This window comes from Triticum aestivum, chromosome 2B (genome assembly GCF_018294505.1).
Source record: "Triticum aestivum cultivar Chinese Spring chromosome 2B, IWGSC CS RefSeq v2.1, whole genome shotgun sequence".
Classification (NCBI taxonomy): domain Eukaryota; kingdom Viridiplantae; phylum Streptophyta; class Magnoliopsida; order Poales; family Poaceae; genus Triticum; species Triticum aestivum.
Window position 1 is genome coordinate 456,297,792 of NC_057798.1, and position 17,996 is coordinate 456,315,787.

General features: G+C 45.2%; 3 protein-coding genes and 1 long non-coding RNA gene across 6 annotated transcripts; 3 read left to right on the forward strand and 1 right to left on the reverse strand.

Moving 5' to 3' along the window:
- Positions 1–1,463: 1,463 nt before the first annotated feature.
- Positions 1,464–5,012, forward strand: LOC123041382 (uncharacterized). 3 transcript variants are annotated; one of them, XR_006418498.1, is made up of 5 exons: positions 1,464–1,848; positions 2,910–3,193; positions 3,283–3,426; positions 3,762–3,859; positions 4,652–5,012. It is a non-coding gene; the product is annotated as an uncharacterized lncRNA (long non-coding RNA). The 3 variants fall into 3 exon arrangements; XR_006418497.1 differs by having other exon boundaries at positions 1,468–1,848; positions 3,138–3,193; XR_006418496.1 differs by having other exon boundaries at positions 1,468–3,193.
- A 1,079-nt stretch (positions 5,013–6,091) lies between these two features.
- Positions 6,092–8,720, forward strand: LOC123045417 (60S ribosomal protein L5-1). Its single transcript, XM_044468472.1, has 9 exons — positions 6,092–6,315; positions 6,428–6,497; positions 6,589–6,680; positions 6,811–6,937; positions 7,037–7,116; positions 7,206–7,322; positions 7,769–7,903; positions 8,106–8,275; positions 8,363–8,720. Exons 1-9 carry the CDS (start codon positions 6,313–6,315, stop codon positions 8,472–8,474), a joined length of 906 nt encoding a protein of 301 aa, XP_044324407.1. The 5' UTR covers positions 6,092–6,312; the 3' UTR covers positions 8,475–8,720.
- A 621-nt stretch (positions 8,721–9,341) lies between these two features.
- On the forward strand, positions 9,342–11,512 carry LOC123045419 (small RNA-binding protein 11, chloroplastic). Its single transcript, XM_044468475.1, has 4 exons — positions 9,342–9,672; positions 10,773–10,841; positions 10,937–11,043; positions 11,198–11,512. The coding sequence occupies exons 1-4, from the start codon at positions 9,540–9,542 to the stop codon at positions 11,306–11,308; spliced, it is 420 nt and encodes a 139-aa protein (XP_044324410.1). The 5' UTR covers positions 9,342–9,539; the 3' UTR covers positions 11,309–11,512.
- A 381-nt stretch (positions 11,513–11,893) lies between these two features.
- LOC123045418 (probable F-box protein At2g36090) lies at positions 11,894–13,009 on the reverse strand. The gene has a single exon (XM_044468474.1). The coding sequence runs from the start codon at positions 12,962–12,964 to the stop codon at positions 12,068–12,070; it is 897 nt and encodes a 298-aa protein (XP_044324409.1). The 5' UTR covers positions 12,965–13,009; the 3' UTR covers positions 11,894–12,067.
- Positions 13,010–17,996: the final 4,987 nt, after the last annotated feature.

The following is a 17,996-nucleotide window of genomic DNA, read 5'->3' on the forward strand; positions in this document are numbered from 1 at the left end:
AAGGTCGAATTTAACGTTGTCTATTTAGGTCAATCCTCAAAATTCAAGAGTACTCTAAATGTGAATGCTCGTGTTTCAAAATTTGGAACGAAGCGCCAAAAGAGCCTCTACTCGCCCGAAACCGCGTGAGACCAATGTTTGGTAGTGTTGGAAATATGCCCTAGAGGCAATAATAAAAGGATTATTATTATATTTCCTTGTTCATGATAATTGTCTTTATTCATGCTATAACTGTATTATCCGGAAATCGTAATACATGTGTGAATACATAGACCATAATATGTCCCTAGTAAGCCTCTAGTTGACTAGCTCGTTGATCAACATATAGTCATGGTTTCCTGACTATGGACATTGGATGTCGTTGATAACGAGATCACATCATTAGGAGAATGATGTGCTGGACAAGACCCATCCTTTAGCATAGCATATTGATCGTTAAGTTTTATTGCTATTGCTTTCTTCATGTCAAATACATATTCCTTCGACTATGAGATTATGCAACTCCAGGAAACCAGAGGAATGCCTTTTGTGCTATCAAACGTCACAACATAACTGGGTGATTATAAAGATGCTCTACAGATATCTCCGAAGGTGTTTGTTGGGTTGGCATAGATCGAGATTAGGATTTGTCACTCCGAGTATCGGAGAGGTATCTCTGGGCCCTCTCGGTAATGCACATCATCAGAAGCCTTGCAAGCAAAGTGACTAATGAGTTAGTTGTAGGATCATGCATTACAGAACGAGTAAAGAGACTTGCCGGTAATGAGATTGAACTAGGTATGAAGATACCGACGATCGAATCTCGGACAAGTAACATACCGATGAACAAAGGAAATAACGTATGTTGTCATAACGGTTCGACCGATAAAGATCTCCGTAGAATATGTGGGAGCCAATATGAGCATCCAGGTTCTGCTATTGGTTATTGACCGGGAAGTGTCCCGGTCATGTCTACATAGTTCTCGAACCCGTAGGGTCGCACGCTTAACGTTCATTGACGTTAGAGTAGTATTGGGATATTTGATGAGTGGTAACTAAATGTTGTTCGGAGTCCCGAATGAGATCCCGGACGTCGCGACGAGTCTCGTAATGGTCGAGAGGTAAAGATTTATATATGGGAAGTCATATTTTGGGTTCCGGAAAAGGGTCCAGTTTTTTTCGGTATTGTACCGGGAAGCTTCCAGAAGGTTCCGAAGGATTCCGGAGGGGTGTGAAAGTCCGCAAGTGGGTTCACCACGACCCAAGGGCTAGCATGGGCTGCGGGGAGGTGCCCTGGCCTTATTGGGCCAGGCACACCAAGTCCTCAAAAGTCCATGTGGCTAGGGAAGGCAAAAAAAGGAAGGAGTCCTAGTAGGAATAGGATTGGACTTGGAGTCCAAGTCCTCCCCACCTTAGCTGCGCCCTAGGGCTTGGAGGGGCTGTTTTCCACGCCCCTCCACCTATGTACATAGAGGAGGGGGCGCCCCAAGAGGACACACCAAGCCCTTGGCGTCCCTCTCTCTCCCGTTACTCCGTAGTTCCACCGCCTCATCCCGGCGACGCTTAGTGAAGCGCTGTCGGTGCTCCACCACCACCATCACCACCACGCCGTTGTGCTGGTTGTGATCCTATCTACTTATCCTCTCCCGCTTGCTGGATCAAGAAGGAGGAGTCATCATCGAGCCGCACGTGTGCAACCAATGTTATCCGATTTCTATTTTGAAACTCTAAGAGGGATCCTAAACAAAATTTTAACTCCACAAGGTCACCAAGCTCTGCGATTTGGGGGCGGACCACACTGTTTGTTCAGTGAGTTGGGCGCAGCGTGGCACCCACCTATTTGTAGGGACTAACCAAGGCACCGTTCAGGTTTTCATCTTGCTCCCGTCTGAAATTGATCAAATGGCATGTTCAGGGTTCATCAAAGTTTAGGATGATACTTCAGTTTATTTTTACCCAAAGCTTCAACTCAAACAACAAATAGTACAGAGTACACGCTTGGTTGTGAGAATGTCACCCGGTTGATGCGATATGAAGTACATTGTAGAAGTAGAACAAGCAGGAATTTGATTCATCCACTTATATATGCAATATGAAGTATATATTGTAGAAGTAGAACAAGTAGAAATTTGATTCATCAACTTATATATGCAATATGAAGTATATATTGTAGAAGTAGAACAAGTGCTGCCATGTTCAATTTGTTATGACACAGAGGCTGAAATATATACCCGTCGCTATCCTTTGAAATAATGCCGACTTAGGAACTCCATACTGAAAAACATATTCGTCGCTATCCAGCTGAAGGTTATATAATGTTTTGAGTTCTAGCGCTTTAGATTCTGTGGTTCCAGCTTCTTTGTGTAAGATCTCCACTTCCTCATTGTCATCTGTTTCAGTTGCGGCAATCAATTCTGCTCTAGCAGCACAGGAGTCCAGCCATAGCCTTTTGTAACTTGCCATGGCTGACTCTTGTTCTCTGAGCGCAATAAGCCCTTCGCAATCCTGTATCTGGTCAGTGGTTGCTGCGATATCCTTTTCTATAACCTCTAGATCACTACCAGCTTTATCCAACGTCTTATATTAAGGTACGGAGGGACTAATTGCCAACATAGTTCAGGTTTTCCCTTACAGTATCTTTTCTATCAGAATTTGTGGTTTTAGTTCATATGTCATCTGTTAGAGCAAAAAACACGAGGTTATTCAGGTTGAGTCCCACTCAAATTGCTTGATTTTGGGTTCTAATTATGGGCATTGATAAATTCAAAACAGATAGCTTGCTTAGAGGAATCCCACATGGACGATGTAACACATGTATGCACATTCTATAGAGTTTTACATGTGCATGTGATTTTACAGTGGAAATTAGTGTTATCGCATACTTTTGTTTTGTTAACTTTTTTGCTGGCATTACTGTCTAAAATATTTAGATGTTGGTCTGGAGCACCACTCAGAGGCCTTGTTGTCGAGTGGGAGGATCAGAAGTAGTGGGAGGTGATGCCGAGTATTGTCGTATATTTTGCCTTTTTCATGTCATTTTTGTTTAGCAGATGATATATTGGTAATTGCTTGATGACTATTTGGATCACTGAAATGGCTAATTACTTCATGTATATGATTTATTTGTTGGTCTCATATAACCCCTTTCTCTGTTTCAGATTTCTTTGGGAGGGGGCCCTGGTGGATGTGTGCTATTTTGCGGATGTAGGCTGAGGTTGGGATACCTCACCGATCATGCCGTCCTTGTTATTCTTACTCCTCAGTTTCTAAGGTTCATGGTTCCCGTGTGTGTGTGTGTTGCAGGGGGGATTTGTATCTGCCATGGTTGGGGTGGAATAGATTGACTTGGTTTTCAGGATTTTGTGATCCGGTCAGCCGATCTGCTGCATAAAAAAAATATTGGACCATTCTATACTCTTGGCTGCTTCTCCTTCAGAGTCTATGCAGGTCGACTCTTTTGTCCTCCGCGTTATATTACTTGTGTGCACGTTTTCCCCTGTTTCCGTTTCTGTTGAGAGGGAGTATGCCAAGTAAAAAATTGTCACATTATATTTCTTCTTCTATTTTAGCTATGAAGTAATGAACACATGTGTGTTGTGCCATGCCTACAAGAAAATAGTTTCAGTTAATTTCTCCCGTTTGTTCCTGTGCATTTATGGCCAGCAGGCTAAACTCTTTTGACTGATAAGCTCTTCACTGCTAGGTACAGAGTTTATAGTTAACTGAAATCGGATAACAAAGAACGCAGGTTCAGTTTTGACTTATGCTATGGTTTGCTGCAGTGTGGTATCCGAGCCAGCGTCAGGTGCGCCAAGCTCGCCGTCCACACGCCTCCTCTTCATCTGCATCCGCAGTGCCAAATCCCTCCCCATCCGAGCAGGTAGCACCCAGTTCACACCTTGGAACCGTTCGCTTCGCTTTTATTCTGTTCGTGTATCTGTCCTTTCATCTTTGCAGGTGGGTCAGGCCTCGGTTGCTATTGTTTGATTCTGTCGGTCAAAATTATGTCATAGGCACTTCTATTACTTTGGGTTAGTCCCTGTTTTAGGTGTTTTAGGATATATGGTAGAGGTTTAGGGATACCTCTTGCCAAGGTTATATTATTTTAGGTTTTGGCGACAGACAAAAATATACAATATTTAAATGAATCTCAGTTCATCACTGAAATAATTATGAATATCAATCCAGTAAAGGTATGATGTACTCATGACTTTTCTTCTTTATGTTTGCTGTTCAAGATACTTATGCCACGATGTAAAATATTTATCTAATAACTTCTCTATTGCCGTGTAGCTATATCTTAACTTCTTGACAATGCAGTAGATGAGGTTTGTAATGTCTTCTAACATCTTCTATGTACTAGATACTCACTAATTTAAATTGTGTGATAATACCCAAATGTCTGAAACATGGAGTATTCTGTTGTAAGCTGAATATTTGAAATTTCACATTCCTGTTTCTGGAAACACCATGCTATACTGCTATCTAACACAATGCTCTGTTGATCAGTGTGTTAATAATTTCGTGTATTATACTCTGTTGACGAAAAACCATGCTAAAATCTAAAAAACATGCTATACTACTATCACATTTGTTGTATTGGGTGGTTACCAGTTATTGTTGTGCTGATTTATCGCTCTTTGTTGGACATGTTCGATTTGCACCAAACCAGTAGAGTAAACTCATTTCTGCGGCAGTGGAACGATTAATGTGCGTCTTCGGCACATATGCTGATGGCCACCGCAACGGCGGGCAGCACGCCGATCAACACTGAGTTGTTACCATAATCAAGGTGGGCGAGAAGAAGAGCTACACCGTGAGGGAAGCCGTTGGCATGAACGGATTCGGACAAGGCCGACTCGTCTGGTCTAGTGACACCACGTGGTAGCCTGACCCTGGTGATGTGGACCTGAGTGTTGCTTTTGAACCAATATCATGTATGCCATCTCTCATGTAAGCTCTAAGACTGCTCCCTGCCGGTTGATACACACTTGTTAATATCTATGATGTCAGAGCTCTTGTTTATTGTTCCAGTTAGAAACTTGTAGTGTTGTACTTTCAGTCTCATGCAAAGTAGAAATAGGAAAGTGAAAGGGGCGAGTCTTACCTGGCACCGCCGAGATTCCTCTCAGGCGGTGCGCCATGGGCGCGCCCCAACCCCTAGTAAGAAGCCAAAGTGCGTTCATATTTCTTTTTGCTAGTTGTTTTCTCTTAATTGGCGTTGGCGCAAATAGGCACAAACCCCTCTCCCTTGGGCTCGGTTCATTAATTTTCTCCTTCTTTCTGGGTCGTAAATGTTTTCTTGCGCGTGCAGTTTCCGTTCAATGTTTTTTCACGAGTGCACTTTTTTAGAAGCGAACCGAGCTGGTTTTGTGAAGCTTTTAGAAGCTTCCAAATGGTCAGTTTTGGGAAGAATCTAGAAGCTTCCGGACGATTTTGGGAAGCTTCTGACCAATTTTCTTTTTTTCCTTTTTGGTTTTCTGTACGCCTTTTATTTGGTTTTCCTTTTATAAATGCGTGACCTTTTTTCGTGATCTTCTGCCCAAATTCATGACCTTTTCTCAAAAAAATGTTAACATTTTCGTTAAATTTATGAACTTTTTTCACTTTTGTGAACTTTTTTCCTTAGAATTATGTTTTTTTAAACGCGTGAACTTTTTTGTCACTTGCATGAATTTTTTGAACTCGTGAAATTTTTCAAGGTTGTGATCTTTTTTGAATCCCAACAAGTTTTTTTTTGAACCCGTGAAATGTTTCGAGTTTGTGAACTTCTCTCAAATCCATGATTTTTTTGAGTCCCATGAACTTTTTCAAGTTCATGAACTTTTTTTTAAACCGTGTTTTTCTCCATTTTCATGAGCATTTTCTAAATGTCTGTTTTTTAAAGCACATTTTGCTTGAAAAGTCAACGATGGACCGGCCAACCATGACCAGCGAACCAGGAAAACCGGTGTGCCCCGACCGAATGCTCGTGGTTTTGCCATGTCTTAAATGGAATACGTGTGTTTCATCTCAAAAAGAAAAAAATAAAATAAATAAATAAAAAGAAGCTTTCCCGTTCTACTACGAACAAAGCAAAACAAAGATGTGCAGTAGGCTGCGGCAGTGTGTATATATGGGTCTGTCCACGCATCTAGTACTTCCTAAGGCCCAAGGACCAAGGCCCAGTCCGTCACCCAAGTCCCGCAGCAAACCCTAGCTGCAACACCCAAGTCCCGCATAGGTCTCTGCCACGACGCCGTTCTAAACCCTCCCCTCTCCCACTTCACCACTCTTCTCCCTCGCCAATAGAAGCCGCCGCCGCCGCCGCAGCAGCAACAGCAGGCGAGCGAGATGGTAAGATCCGGAAGCCTCCTTGGATCTAAATGCCGTTCATGACCAGCAGCTTCTTTTCTGATTGATTCGAGTCCATAGTCTTATCCATGTGCATTTTTGGATGGATTTTCAGGTGTTTGTGAAGAACCAGAAGACCAGGGCCTACTCCAAGCGCTTCCAAGTGAAGTTCAAGAGAAGGAGACGTAAGTTGAATCCCGTCCCTCGACCACTCTGGTACTTGGCTTAGTCGATAGTGTTACTGATGGGCTGCCTTTCGTTTGCGCTTGTTTGCAGAGGGGAAGACCGATTACAGGGCCAGGCTCAGGCTCACCAACCAAGACAAGAACAAGTACAATACACCCAAGTACCGGTTTGTTGTACGATTTGTATCCTTGAGTTGTTCATTGTCACGTTTTGCACTGGTTAATCGTCTATTCATCTCCATTGTGGTTATCTATGGCCATAGTTTTTATTACTAGTAGATGGATATTGTATCTCTTAACAATAGTACCTTAGACCAACAAAGATGTCACTGCCCAAATTGTGTACGCCACCATTGCTGGTGATATCGTGATGGCTGCTGCCTATTCTCATGAGCTTCCTCGATATGGTCTTGAAGTTGGCCTCACCAACTATGCTGCAGGTAGATTTTTCAACTCAATTAACGGGCAAACTGCATGTGTTTATCTCGATGCATGCATCACTATCTAGCCCACTTCAACTGATTAAATCCGTTATGTAGCTTACTGTACTGGTCTGCTTTTGGCCCGCCGTGTGCTCAAGTGCCGTGATTTGGATCAGGAATATGAGGGCAATGTTGAGGTATAATTCGCTTTGAAAGGTTTACTTTCATATGAACTTCCTCTGATGCTGTCTTTATTAAACACTTGTAATTCTGCTTACGAGTCCAGGCCACTGGGGAGGACTTCTCTGTTGAGCCGGCTGATGAGAGGAGGCCTTTCCGCGCGCTCTTGGATGTTGGCCTTATTAGGACCACTACTGGAAACCGTGTGTTTGGTGCCCTCAAGGTATGTGATCCTTTGTGATGTTATTGTATAACTGCAAGAAATTATGAATGGTTGGTTGCACTTAGTTTTGCCAGTACACAGGTTTTTGACTTGAATGTCCCAGGCATAAAATTTGTGTCAGGTTATTTAGAAAGACTTTTGTCACTTTTACACTCTGAGTTTATGTAGTTCATTTTATTTGGTCAGGTTTCTACCTGATCTACAACATAACTATATGCTATTTAACTTCGCGAAATGATAATTCTTGTGACCTAGGGTTAACCTATACCCAGGTATAGTGTGACCCACTATATGTCCATATTAAAATATTAGTAGTTTGTCCTCAGGATATTAACATGTGTTTTTAACGACCACTTGTTAATGACAAAAACCTTTTCGAACACTTCAACACGTGGTGCAACTCTGATTGCTGCGTAACAGTTGTGTGATTCTGATTGTTGCTGCAGGGAGCTTTGGATGGTGGTCTTGATATTCCGCACAGTGACAAGAGATTTGCTGGCTTCAAGAAGGACGAGAAGCAGCTGGACGCTGAGATTCACCGCAAATACATCTATGGAGGGCATGTTGCTGACTACATGAAGGTGAGTTGAATCCATTGCCCTCGTGGTATTATAATGCCATTTCTTCATTCCCTAGTGCTATTGTTGTTGTATACATGAATTCTTTCTGAAGATATCTTGCCTGATTAACCCATATAAAGTATCCTAAAGCCGTGTACTTTGTTATCATTTCTGAAGCAGCTTACTGAATCTCGTTTTAACTTCTGCCTTGCCCTTATTTCAGTCACTGGCTGACGAGGAACCTGAGAAGTACCAATCTCACTTCAGTGAGTACATCAAGAAGGGGATTGAGGCTGATAACATGGAATCACTGTACAAGAAGGTTCATGCTGCCATTCGTGCTGATCCTACCATGGCAAAGTCAACCAAGGAACCTCCAAAGACGCACAAGAGGTAGATATATCCTGCTGTTTATTAAAGCCAGACAACTGATTTCTGCACTTTGATTGGATTGCAAATTAACGTGACTGTTCGCTGCAGGTACAATCCCAAGAAGCTGACCTATGAGCAGAGGAAGGCCAATCTTGTAGAGCGGCTCAACGCCCTCAACTCATCTGCTGGTGCTGATGATGATGAGGACGACGATGAATGAGTGTAATCGACCCTAGGCCCCCTATAGTGCTGTCTTCATGCTTCCAAATGAACTTGCTCGGCATTAAACAGTAGTATCGCGAGAGAGACATATATGCACATTGTACCTGCCTCTTGGTTTTGAGTACCATGCTGGAGTTTTGGATTATCTTACATTATACAAGGTGCTGGGATTTTGACGTTGTTTCAGAGTTTGTTGATCTGGATCTCTGTTGGTTGCTGTTTATCAAGGTCTGTTTGCCGTGGATGTGATGTTCTGCTAAATGTTTTCTCTTTTCATTTATATGCGGTTGTTGGCTTATTTATGTTGAAACATGCCTCTCGTTTAAACTGTAGATGTCCGTCACTAGTTGACTATTGCACAGTTTTAGCTGCGGTTGGGATCATTGGGTGTAATCGCAGTTACAGCCTTACAGGCATACTTGCTGATCCCCCCCTGCGGTGATAGAACCAGATTCTCATTGCAGAATCTAGTCTAGCTGCCTTGAAACGGCATTAGTCCAGAGGGCTGATTTTTAGGGCTAAAGACCAAGGAGCAAAAGGCATGCAGGCGGACACGGCGTTATCTCACGTCCACAATATGAAAATTAAGCCTAGCATTATTATAAGTAACAAAGTTTAGTGTGTTTTTGTCCTATGGACTCCGTCCGCCTGCATCCCTATTGAGCAAAGGAACAAAACTTTGTATTGATAATATACAAAGTAATACTTCAGCAAGTTAAGTCAATGGAGAATATTCTATAAAAGGTACTTCAAAATGACCTCACAATCTATTTTTTGAGATGCAATCAAATTTTATATGAAAACTTTTTGAACCGAAGAGGCCTGTTCTCCAGGTCTATTTTGAGTTCTCTACTTTCTCTGCAGCAAAAGTGCGAATTAGAGTATTCCGATCCCTATTTCCATGAGAAGCTGATGTTTTTTAAAACTGGATGTGCGATTTCTGCCCCGCGACAGCTCCCAGTTCTCTTAAGACCTAGCGACGAACTGGCCGCCCGCTTCTCCCGGCTCCGCCCCCCCAGCCGACTCACCCCGCTTCCCCAAGGAAAGGAAAGAGGGCAGAGCCATGGCCATGGCGGCGCTGCGTGAGGCCTCCCGCCGCCTGGCCTTCACCTCCACGCGGGTCCTCGCCGGCGCCGCCACGCGCCCGCTGCTCCTCACGCACTCTCGCGGCATCACACACAAGCTCTTCATCGGAGGTTAAAGTCTTCACCCCTCCACTCCCGTTTCCTGACGCGCACCGCACATCCTCCCCTTACGTCTCATCTCCGGCCAGTCTCAGTTCAACCCGCTGTTCTCCGTCGACTCTCACGCGTGCAGTGGTTACAAGAAGCGTGTGAATGCGCCCGTGGCTCCGTGGACGCATGCATAGCAAGTGTTCGACGAAATGCTCGTGTAGGCGGCAGTTTCATGCTTTGTTCGACAAATTAAAATAGTGCTATTTGCCAGTGCTGCTGCTTGTGTTTTACCTGTGGTGGTCTTCAATAGATGCTTGGCCATACGTGGTTACTCATTTTGTTTTGCTATTAAGTGCCAACTAGTGCTCTCGGGAATAAGTTTAGGAGATGGAGCCCATCTTTTAGCAGACATTTTGTTTATCAAGTCAATATGGGTAACTCAATGTTCTGTATCTTCCTTTTTTACTCGTAAAATGCCTGCTCCAATATGCCAATAGTGAGTAGGACCTGCCATGTAGGGGGCTTACGCTCTTGTGGTTACTTATGCTTTTATAACCAAAACTATGGAATACCTCTTGCTCCATTATAAATGCCACATGAGTGATCAGGTTACTTAGGTAAATTTGATTAATAGGAGGTTTACTATCTTTCCAAAAACGGGTAAATTTAACTTAAAGAGCTGAAGTAATTCAAACTAGCATTTGTTATACATTACTTAACTTAACTAAAAGAGCCGAAGTAAATTTAACTAAAAGGTCAAATTTACTATTGTAACTTCAAAATTTTCCTATCATTATGACTAGATTTTATTACAATATATAAGCTTTTGTTAGTTGCTTCTGATTTACAATGAACTATCATGGGTTAACACTTAACATACTAATTTCAGTTCATTTCATGTTCTTCTTGCAAGTACTCTGGGTTTTAGCACTAATATATTTCTCAGTTGATTGGTGTAAAAAATATTTTTCTCTCACTCCATCCAAGCTGAAAATTATTACTGGATCAAAGAACCTACATATTTGAGAATCGTTGGGCTCTGTTCAAGTTGGATACAGTTGTTATATGCAATTTAGGAACTGCCTCTCTGACACGGTCTTGGTTTTTTAATCGTTTTACAGGCTTGTCACAATTTGCAACGGAAGACAGCCTAGCAGAAGCTTTCACGCGTTATGGCCAAGTATTAGAAGGTTTAACCTCATCCCTTGCCAGAACAAACTTCCGCTGCTAGTTGTTTTGCTTGTTGTTGCGATCTAAGTTGCAACTTGTTATTATTCGAGCTCAGCAACCATTGTCACGGATAAGATGACCAGCCGATCAAAAGGATTCGGCTTTGTGAAATTTGCCTCCGAGGAAGAAGCCAATAAAGCACGGGAAGAGATGAACGGCAAGGCAAGTTTTTCTTTTCTTTTCTTCTTTTGAAGAACTAGCAGGAGCTGTGCCTTTATCAATATAGTGCTGTCGCTAGTTCAGTATATTAGTAATCTGTATTTTTGCCGCTCCATTTGAAAAAAAAGAAGACCTGAGCAATGCAAGCTTGCAACAGGTACTGAATGGGCGAGTTATATATGTCGACATTGCAAAGGCCAAACAGGACCGTGCTGCAGACGTAGTTCCAATAGCAAGAGGCCCTCCTAAGCCAGTCGGCAACACCTGAAAATGCGTGTTGTGTTGATGATAATATAAATAAGGTAGATTGCGACGCTGTTAGAGAAAAGCCTGTGTGTAATTATGCTGAATTTTATGTTTTGCAAGAACATATATTTTTCTAATGTAATCGACGCGTAATATTGTGCTGAATTTTATGGTCTGCAAGAACAACACATCGAAGAGCATATCAGATAATGTTGCTGTTCTTTAACCTCGTCGACATCGACAGGTGTCTGATACAATCCTGTGCTAGAACAATGTTTTCCCCATGGCTCCCTGGAGCCAATGCTTTGCTGTTCCTACTTAGCAGGAGTACTTTAAATAAACTTCATTAATTGCTGTAGGTGGGGAACAGTAGATTTTGATCGTACTTGCGTACTGTGGCTGCCAATGTACTCAATGGTAGAAACTTTGCCCCCATACCTAAGGAGAACTGTGTCATTTGAATGTCACATTGCTTGATGGTACGAATTTGTGAACGCATTGGCAGATTTTTCTGTCTCTCCACTTCTCTGTCATTTTCACCTAAATTTATTAGGAGGAAAACTTTGTCACTAGAATGGATGTAACACTCTAGCTGCCAGGGAGAAGATGTAAATACACGTTAGTTCTTGCTTGATGCTGTCTTACTTGGAGCGCAGAAATACCATATAGGAATCTTACACAAAACAATTCATTTCCCGCATGATGCCTACTGTGCACCTACATCATGCATGAATGAACTCATTGCTGCCTGGATCCGCCCGTCGGTGGCAAAAAGGACCTGTCACCGGAGCACGACGGTGGCGAAGAAGGCCAGCACGGCGACGGCGCTGGCGGCGGAGCAGCACAGGTCAACGAGCACCTCTCTTCGCGCCTTGCTCTCCTTCCTCCCCTTCTTGTTCTTGACGAACACCTCGTACCTCGCCTTGGCCTCCTCCCGCTCTCTCTCGCCTCCCCTCCTCCGCCCCTCCATTGCCGCGGCGAGGAGCCGGAGGGCGCCCTCGCCGCTCACAGCGGCGCCGTCGGCGTTCTCCACGGCGAGGCTGACCTCGCTGACGTGTCCGGCCTCCTCGGAGCAGGCCACGGTGGTCTCGAAGTTGCACCCGCCCAGCACCACCGCGAATCGCACCAGCATCTCGCCGGTGTACCAGTGCCGGCCCAGGGCCACCGCCCGCCTGCTCGACACGTTCACCGCCCGGCCGCGGGCGGGGTCTACGACCACCCAGCTCAGCTCGAGCTCCGCCGGAGAGAACGCCGCTGCCACCGGCGCCGGTTTCTTGCAGTCCACGGCCTCGACGCGGAACGGCGAGCTGAGGAACCACGGCGACGACGCGGGCGTCTCCACCACGCGGGACAGCACGGGCGCGCCCCTGTAGTACACGTCCACCGCGGAGACGAGCCTCGTGGGGAGCCCGCCAGCGCCGAGCTCCCCAGCGTCCGGGCACGGGAAAGGGGACGCGTCGGCGAAGAGGCGGCGCGGCGGCACCGCGGAGAGGAGCCCGTGCTGGGCCGCGAGGGACGGCCACTCGGCGAGGCAGAGCGCGCGCCACGTGTCCGGGTCCGCGGCGAGCGCGCGGAGCCCGGCCGTCGCGCAGCTCGCGGCGGCCAGCGACCGGCCGTCCAGGCGGCGCAGCGCGCAGGCCAGCACGTCCGCGTGCAGGTCCTCGATCGTAGCCACCATGTCGTTTCGTTCGGCTCCTGGAGAAGTGGAGATCGACGATGGGAACTACTATGAGAGTGCCTCGCTTGGCTGTGCGTGGCGGGCTATATAGATGGCGAGGAAGCGCGCCCTGTTTCCGCGGAAACGACGGCCCGACCAGTATAATTTCGCGATGTACAGTACAGTGGCGCGGCAGTGCGCGGTGGCAGGCGCGCAGGCTGCACGCGTCGGCGCTCGTCCGGCTCAGGCCGTGCCGGCTGCACGCGTGGCACTTGGTCAATGGGGGTCCCCGTAACTGAGGGCGCAGCCTGCCTGCCATTCCTCTTTCACATCAGATCTCACGTCTCTCTTTCCGATCCAGTTGAGCTCCGAGATCGATTGTGCAGTGGTCTGTATCTCCGCATCCACTATTCAGAGACCCTGAGAAGCGGAGACCGGCAAATCTACAGTCTCGGGCCTGTGCACATGATAAATTAGCCGGCCCAACATTTTTCTCCACATGCTGATGAGGGGCGGCCGGTTCATCGTTCATGTAAACGCAGGCGACGTGCTCTCGTGTGGCGTCGCGTGGCGTACCATTCATCTCATGAACCTTACGACCGTACGTGCTGGGATGATAGGTAGTAGTAGCCGTCGGAGTTTCTTGAGATAGTCTGGTGCATGGGAAGGCTTTAATTCCGCGGACAGTGTGCCAGGGACTACTTAACTGCGTCAATGCACATCCATCGTTTCTCTTGAGAAGAGTCCATATGTCCATGTACTGTATCTTCCTCGGGCGATCGATCGGCGTCTGTGCCGCTGGCCAAGGGGCAGTTGGAGGAGATTAATGTCTTGCGTATCATAGGAGGCTCAAACCACGCGTATTTTTTTCTCTTCTTCTTCAGACCACTGAAACCACGTGCCTTTTCTTCTCGAGATACTATTGAGTCAGCTCGGAGATTTCATGTCAAAATGGGAGCGTTAACGCGGGAGTTTATGATTCCGTGTCTAAGCCACATGATGAGATTACCAGGACCTCTGCTCCTCAGCTTTCAACTTTCGAAACCGGAGTATGGCCGCAGTCCTTGTCAGGATTGACTAAGAGCGAATGACCGGAGACAAATAAATTAAGATGCGAGTTTGCTCTTTCTAAAGAATCTATCTATTTCGCTAACCAAATGCATGTCGTTCTCGCAATAAGATCAGTTTTGTCATAAGATTGACTAGGCAAATGATTAAGACCCGAGTGGCTTATATTATGGGTCTCTGTGACATCATTATCTAGGTCTTTCAGTCCTAATCTCTTTATGGCAAGCATGGCTGGCCATCATGGCATGTGAACCTTGCCACATCGAACTTGGGGGCGCTGGTTCTTCTAGAACCCCTCAATAGAGAATGGGTTGCACAAACTGGGTAAGTTCTTAGCAGCTAGAATGATCATGCACGAGAACTCATCTTACAAGTTTGGTTTTCATCCACGCGACAACAATTTCAGTACGGGTTTTGGTGCAATCTTCTGTCATACCTGCTTTTTTCTTTTACAAGTTGAAGAATATGTTTTGGTTAATCTCGATGTAATTGTATTCTGTACTGTACCTAGCTCTCAGAACGTGTATCGTCAGATTGAGTAACAAGTTAGTATTAACATCTTCATCCTTGCCCCCCAAAGCTAGAATCCGTCCGCAGCTCGTTACTTGCCTCCTCGGCTCCTCCCGATCGCTTGCTGATGTCGCAGAGCTTCAGCTTGTAGATGAGCAGCCCCTCAAATCCGTGACAGCTTCACCTTGCAAACTTCCCAAATAAATAAAGGAAACATGCATAACAGGTTAACTCAGTGGGAGATCTAATCAACTTATGTTCAAAACGTTCCTTGTTCCAAAGAGCCCAACATATTGCAGCTAAACCCACAATTTGAATGTTACTCTACAGTCTGCAGGTACTTTCCACCACTCACCGGGAATATTGGGTAGATTAAGCATTCAGGTTAATGTCTGCCCAAATAGCATTTCTTAGGGAATGTTCAGAAACAATCGGCTGATTACGGCCTTGTCTTCTCGCGATCACATCCATATGTTTATTTCTTTTTCCTCGGGCACCCTCGCATCCCTCCTCTTCCCTCTTGTATCTCCCTGCCGCCCATCACCAGCTCCCATAGCTCGCGGCCAGGATGTCACCGCTGCTGTAAGGGAGTAAGCACCAGATGCAACAAGAAAGGGGGTGGCAGTGTTGCAAGCACAACAACATCCATGTTGCAAATTGGCATTGCCATTGCAAGCGGCTTCCTGGGGCGACACCTAGCTGCAACCTAGACTCTGATGCCGCATCCATGTCCACTGTTCACCTCGCTTTGCTACATGCGAGACTACAAGGACGTTGATGGCACGTTGGCGGCGATGCTACGTTGCAACGGATGGCCAGTTACAGACACGCTGCCACGGCTTGCTGGCGATGCTGCGTTGCAACATGTGGTCTGTTGCTCGAGGACTTCGATTATCTCTTTTTCCTCTATAAGGAGGTTTTCAACATTCTCAATGTACTCATCGTGTTCGACAAGTAACTTCAAGAGAATGCTAAAACGAGCAAGAGCCTCACCCGAAGAGTTTTGATAAAGGTCAACGAGGCATCCTCATCATCATTCACACGGCCTTCACATTCATCCTCCATATCGTCTTTACATGAAGCATACAAAGTAGTAGAAGATTTGAGACTGAAATGGGGTGGGTTAGAGGAGGACTTTGCTAGTACCTCTTTAGCCATGAGGCACCGATAAGTGATGGGCTTATTCTCATTGGGGGTGTCGAAGAGGCTGGCGGTAGAGGGGGAGGAAGTGGATTGCACAATAATGGCAGTTGTACCCACATTATCCCCATCGCTGGTCTCCTCGTCGTCAGACCTGTACTCCTCATGAACAACTGTCTTGTCATCCTTGCTCTTGGTGAACTTGGAGAACTTCTTGAGAACGAGCTTCTCGATCTTGTCTTCTCTTCATTCATAGGGTCAATCCACAACATAGTGTTGTGGACTATCACAATTGCAGCATTTCTTACAAAGGACTTGTCCTTGAGATTCTTCCATTCGTTTGCATGGTGCACACATATTTCTTGATCAAGAGAGTTAAGTCTTCCTCAAAGTCAGTTATCGGGCAAGTACCGCCATCACATTCTTCTTTAGGACGTTCTTCTTCTTATCTTAGTGCATGCACAAGCACCTTCTAGGCCATCAAAGCGAGATTTGTGCTCTTGGTCCTGCGAGCAATTGCAATGGCTTGGTTTAACTTAACCTTCAACGGATAATGGGTGGCGAAGGTTGCCACTACTTCATTGGGAGAAATGGTTTCAAAGTCCGGTCGTTGATGAATGAACATGAACATACTATTATCGACCAAAACCATGGCCCCGAGAAACTTGTCAATGAAAAAAAAGATCAACCACTCAAGTACACCCAAAGTTCCTCAAATCGAAAACAAGAGTCTTCAACCTTCAATATACCTCTTTGGTGGTCTCACCATCACTCTTCACAATCAAATTGGCCTCTTACTTTAGCAAATCCAACCTAGATCTTTGAATATGAACTTCACCTTTTTTTGCGAGATAAATATGAACTTCACCTTGGAACATGTCATCAAGGCAATCCCAAGTCTCCTTTGAGGTCTTGAGGAGAGCACTGGAGTCTCGATACTCACCAGTCACGGATGAAGTGTTGAGTGCGGTGCCATTAAGTTAGTCATCCGAATTCCCTTGGAGTAAGACTTGCCGGGTCCTTAGGCTTGCAACCATTTATGGTCACCCACCAAAGTTGCATCGAGGCACCGCAAATGTGAAACTCCATACCGAGATTCCACTTAGCAAAGTCTTTAGTATTCAAAGGAGGCAGTGAACCATGAGAATTAATATGTGGACAAGGGGTGGGTTGAGGTGCATAGGAATGCTTTGCGATATTGTAGAATGGAGTGGTGGTTGGCTTGGGATGCGAAAACATTTTGTTATCCCCATCGACATCAAGGACTTCATTTGGAGAAAAAGAAGGCCTTGTGGTGTTAGACTTAAAGCGTGCGCCCATCTCTTCTTTGACCTGGAGCGCACTTTCTTCAATAATGAAGTTTTGGAGGCATCCACATTGAAGCAAAGTCCTCCACCATCAAGGAAGTGGCTAGGGCGGCAATGTGGTAGGTTACCGCCCTCATTCGCTAGATTGATCATTAATGATCTGCATATGCACAAAGTATAGTTATAGCTTTTTCAAAGCAAGAGATTGATCCCATAGGGAGCACAAGAAATGGTATTTGCCTCTTGTAGAGGCTTACAAAGATGTGACTGCAAGTTAATGACACTCCAAGGAAAAGCGTAAATGAAGCCTGAAAATATTGCAAGTGATTAGCGGCTGAAAGTAAAGTAAAACACTAAATAAAAGGGCATAAGAGGGTAAGTTGTAACTATGAAATCGATAGGGCTAAGGCATTCTTAGGGAGTTCGGTTTCCCCACTAGTATTTGACTAACATAACCTATGTGTTGAGCATTGTTCTAGATTTGGATAACTAAGCCACTAACTATGTTTTTATAACTGGTTAGAGCCAAGTACAGATATGTGCATACATACCGCAACCACGTATCACATACTCCACCACCGTTCCTTCCCACAACAGGTTAGAGAACAGTGATTATGGGTTTCCCCATGGACACAACTAAAGGTCTCCCACAATCCCCTATCAAACAAACATGAAAGGAAGAAGATAGCTTCTGTCACCGCAATACCTCCGAAAATCCACCATCGCACCACTGGTAATGACCTTCACGCACCTAAGGAAAAAATTTGAGTGGTCGACTTCACGCAACATCGGGAAGATTATCAGCATAAACATAGAAATAGTATGTCGAATCATATCGACGTACAACACCTAAACATACTAGGGTTCCTTCATATCCCTGAGAACTAAGGGTATTACCTAGACATAGAGATGAGAAGCATCACAAGATAAATAATGGCAAGTATGTATGAACGATCAAAGTAATACACATAGGTTTTCACCTAGGGTTTGATATTACAAAGGGATGAATAGGGGACAGGGATGACGAT

What these genes read in the sequence shown, in the direction of transcription:
- LOC123045418 (XM_044468474.1), bottom strand. Translation starts at nt 12,964, where the DNA reads ATGGTGGCTACGATCGAGGACCTGCACGCGGACGTGCTGGCCTGCGCG.
- LOC123045417 (XM_044468472.1), top strand. An exon ending in GAAGTTCAAGAGAAGGAGAC is followed by an intron (nt 6,498 to 6,588) that starts GTAAGTTGAATC and finishes GCTTGTTTGCAG; the next exon opens with AGGGGAAGACCGATTACAGG. An exon ending in GTGTGTTTGGTGCCCTCAAG is followed by an intron (nt 7,323 to 7,768) that starts GTATGTGATCCT and finishes TTGTTGCTGCAG; the next exon opens with GGAGCTTTGGATGGTGGTCT.
- LOC123045419 (XM_044468475.1), top strand. Translation starts at nt 9,540, where the DNA reads ATGGCCATGGCGGCGCTGCGTGAGGCCTCCCGCCGCCTGGCCTTCACC. An exon ending in ACACAAGCTCTTCATCGGAG is followed by an intron (nt 9,673 to 10,772) that starts GTTAAAGTCTTC and finishes ATCGTTTTACAG; the next exon opens with GCTTGTCACAATTTGCAACG. An exon ending in TTATGGCCAAGTATTAGAAG is followed by an intron (nt 10,842 to 10,936) that starts GTTTAACCTCAT and finishes ATTCGAGCTCAG; the next exon opens with CAACCATTGTCACGGATAAG.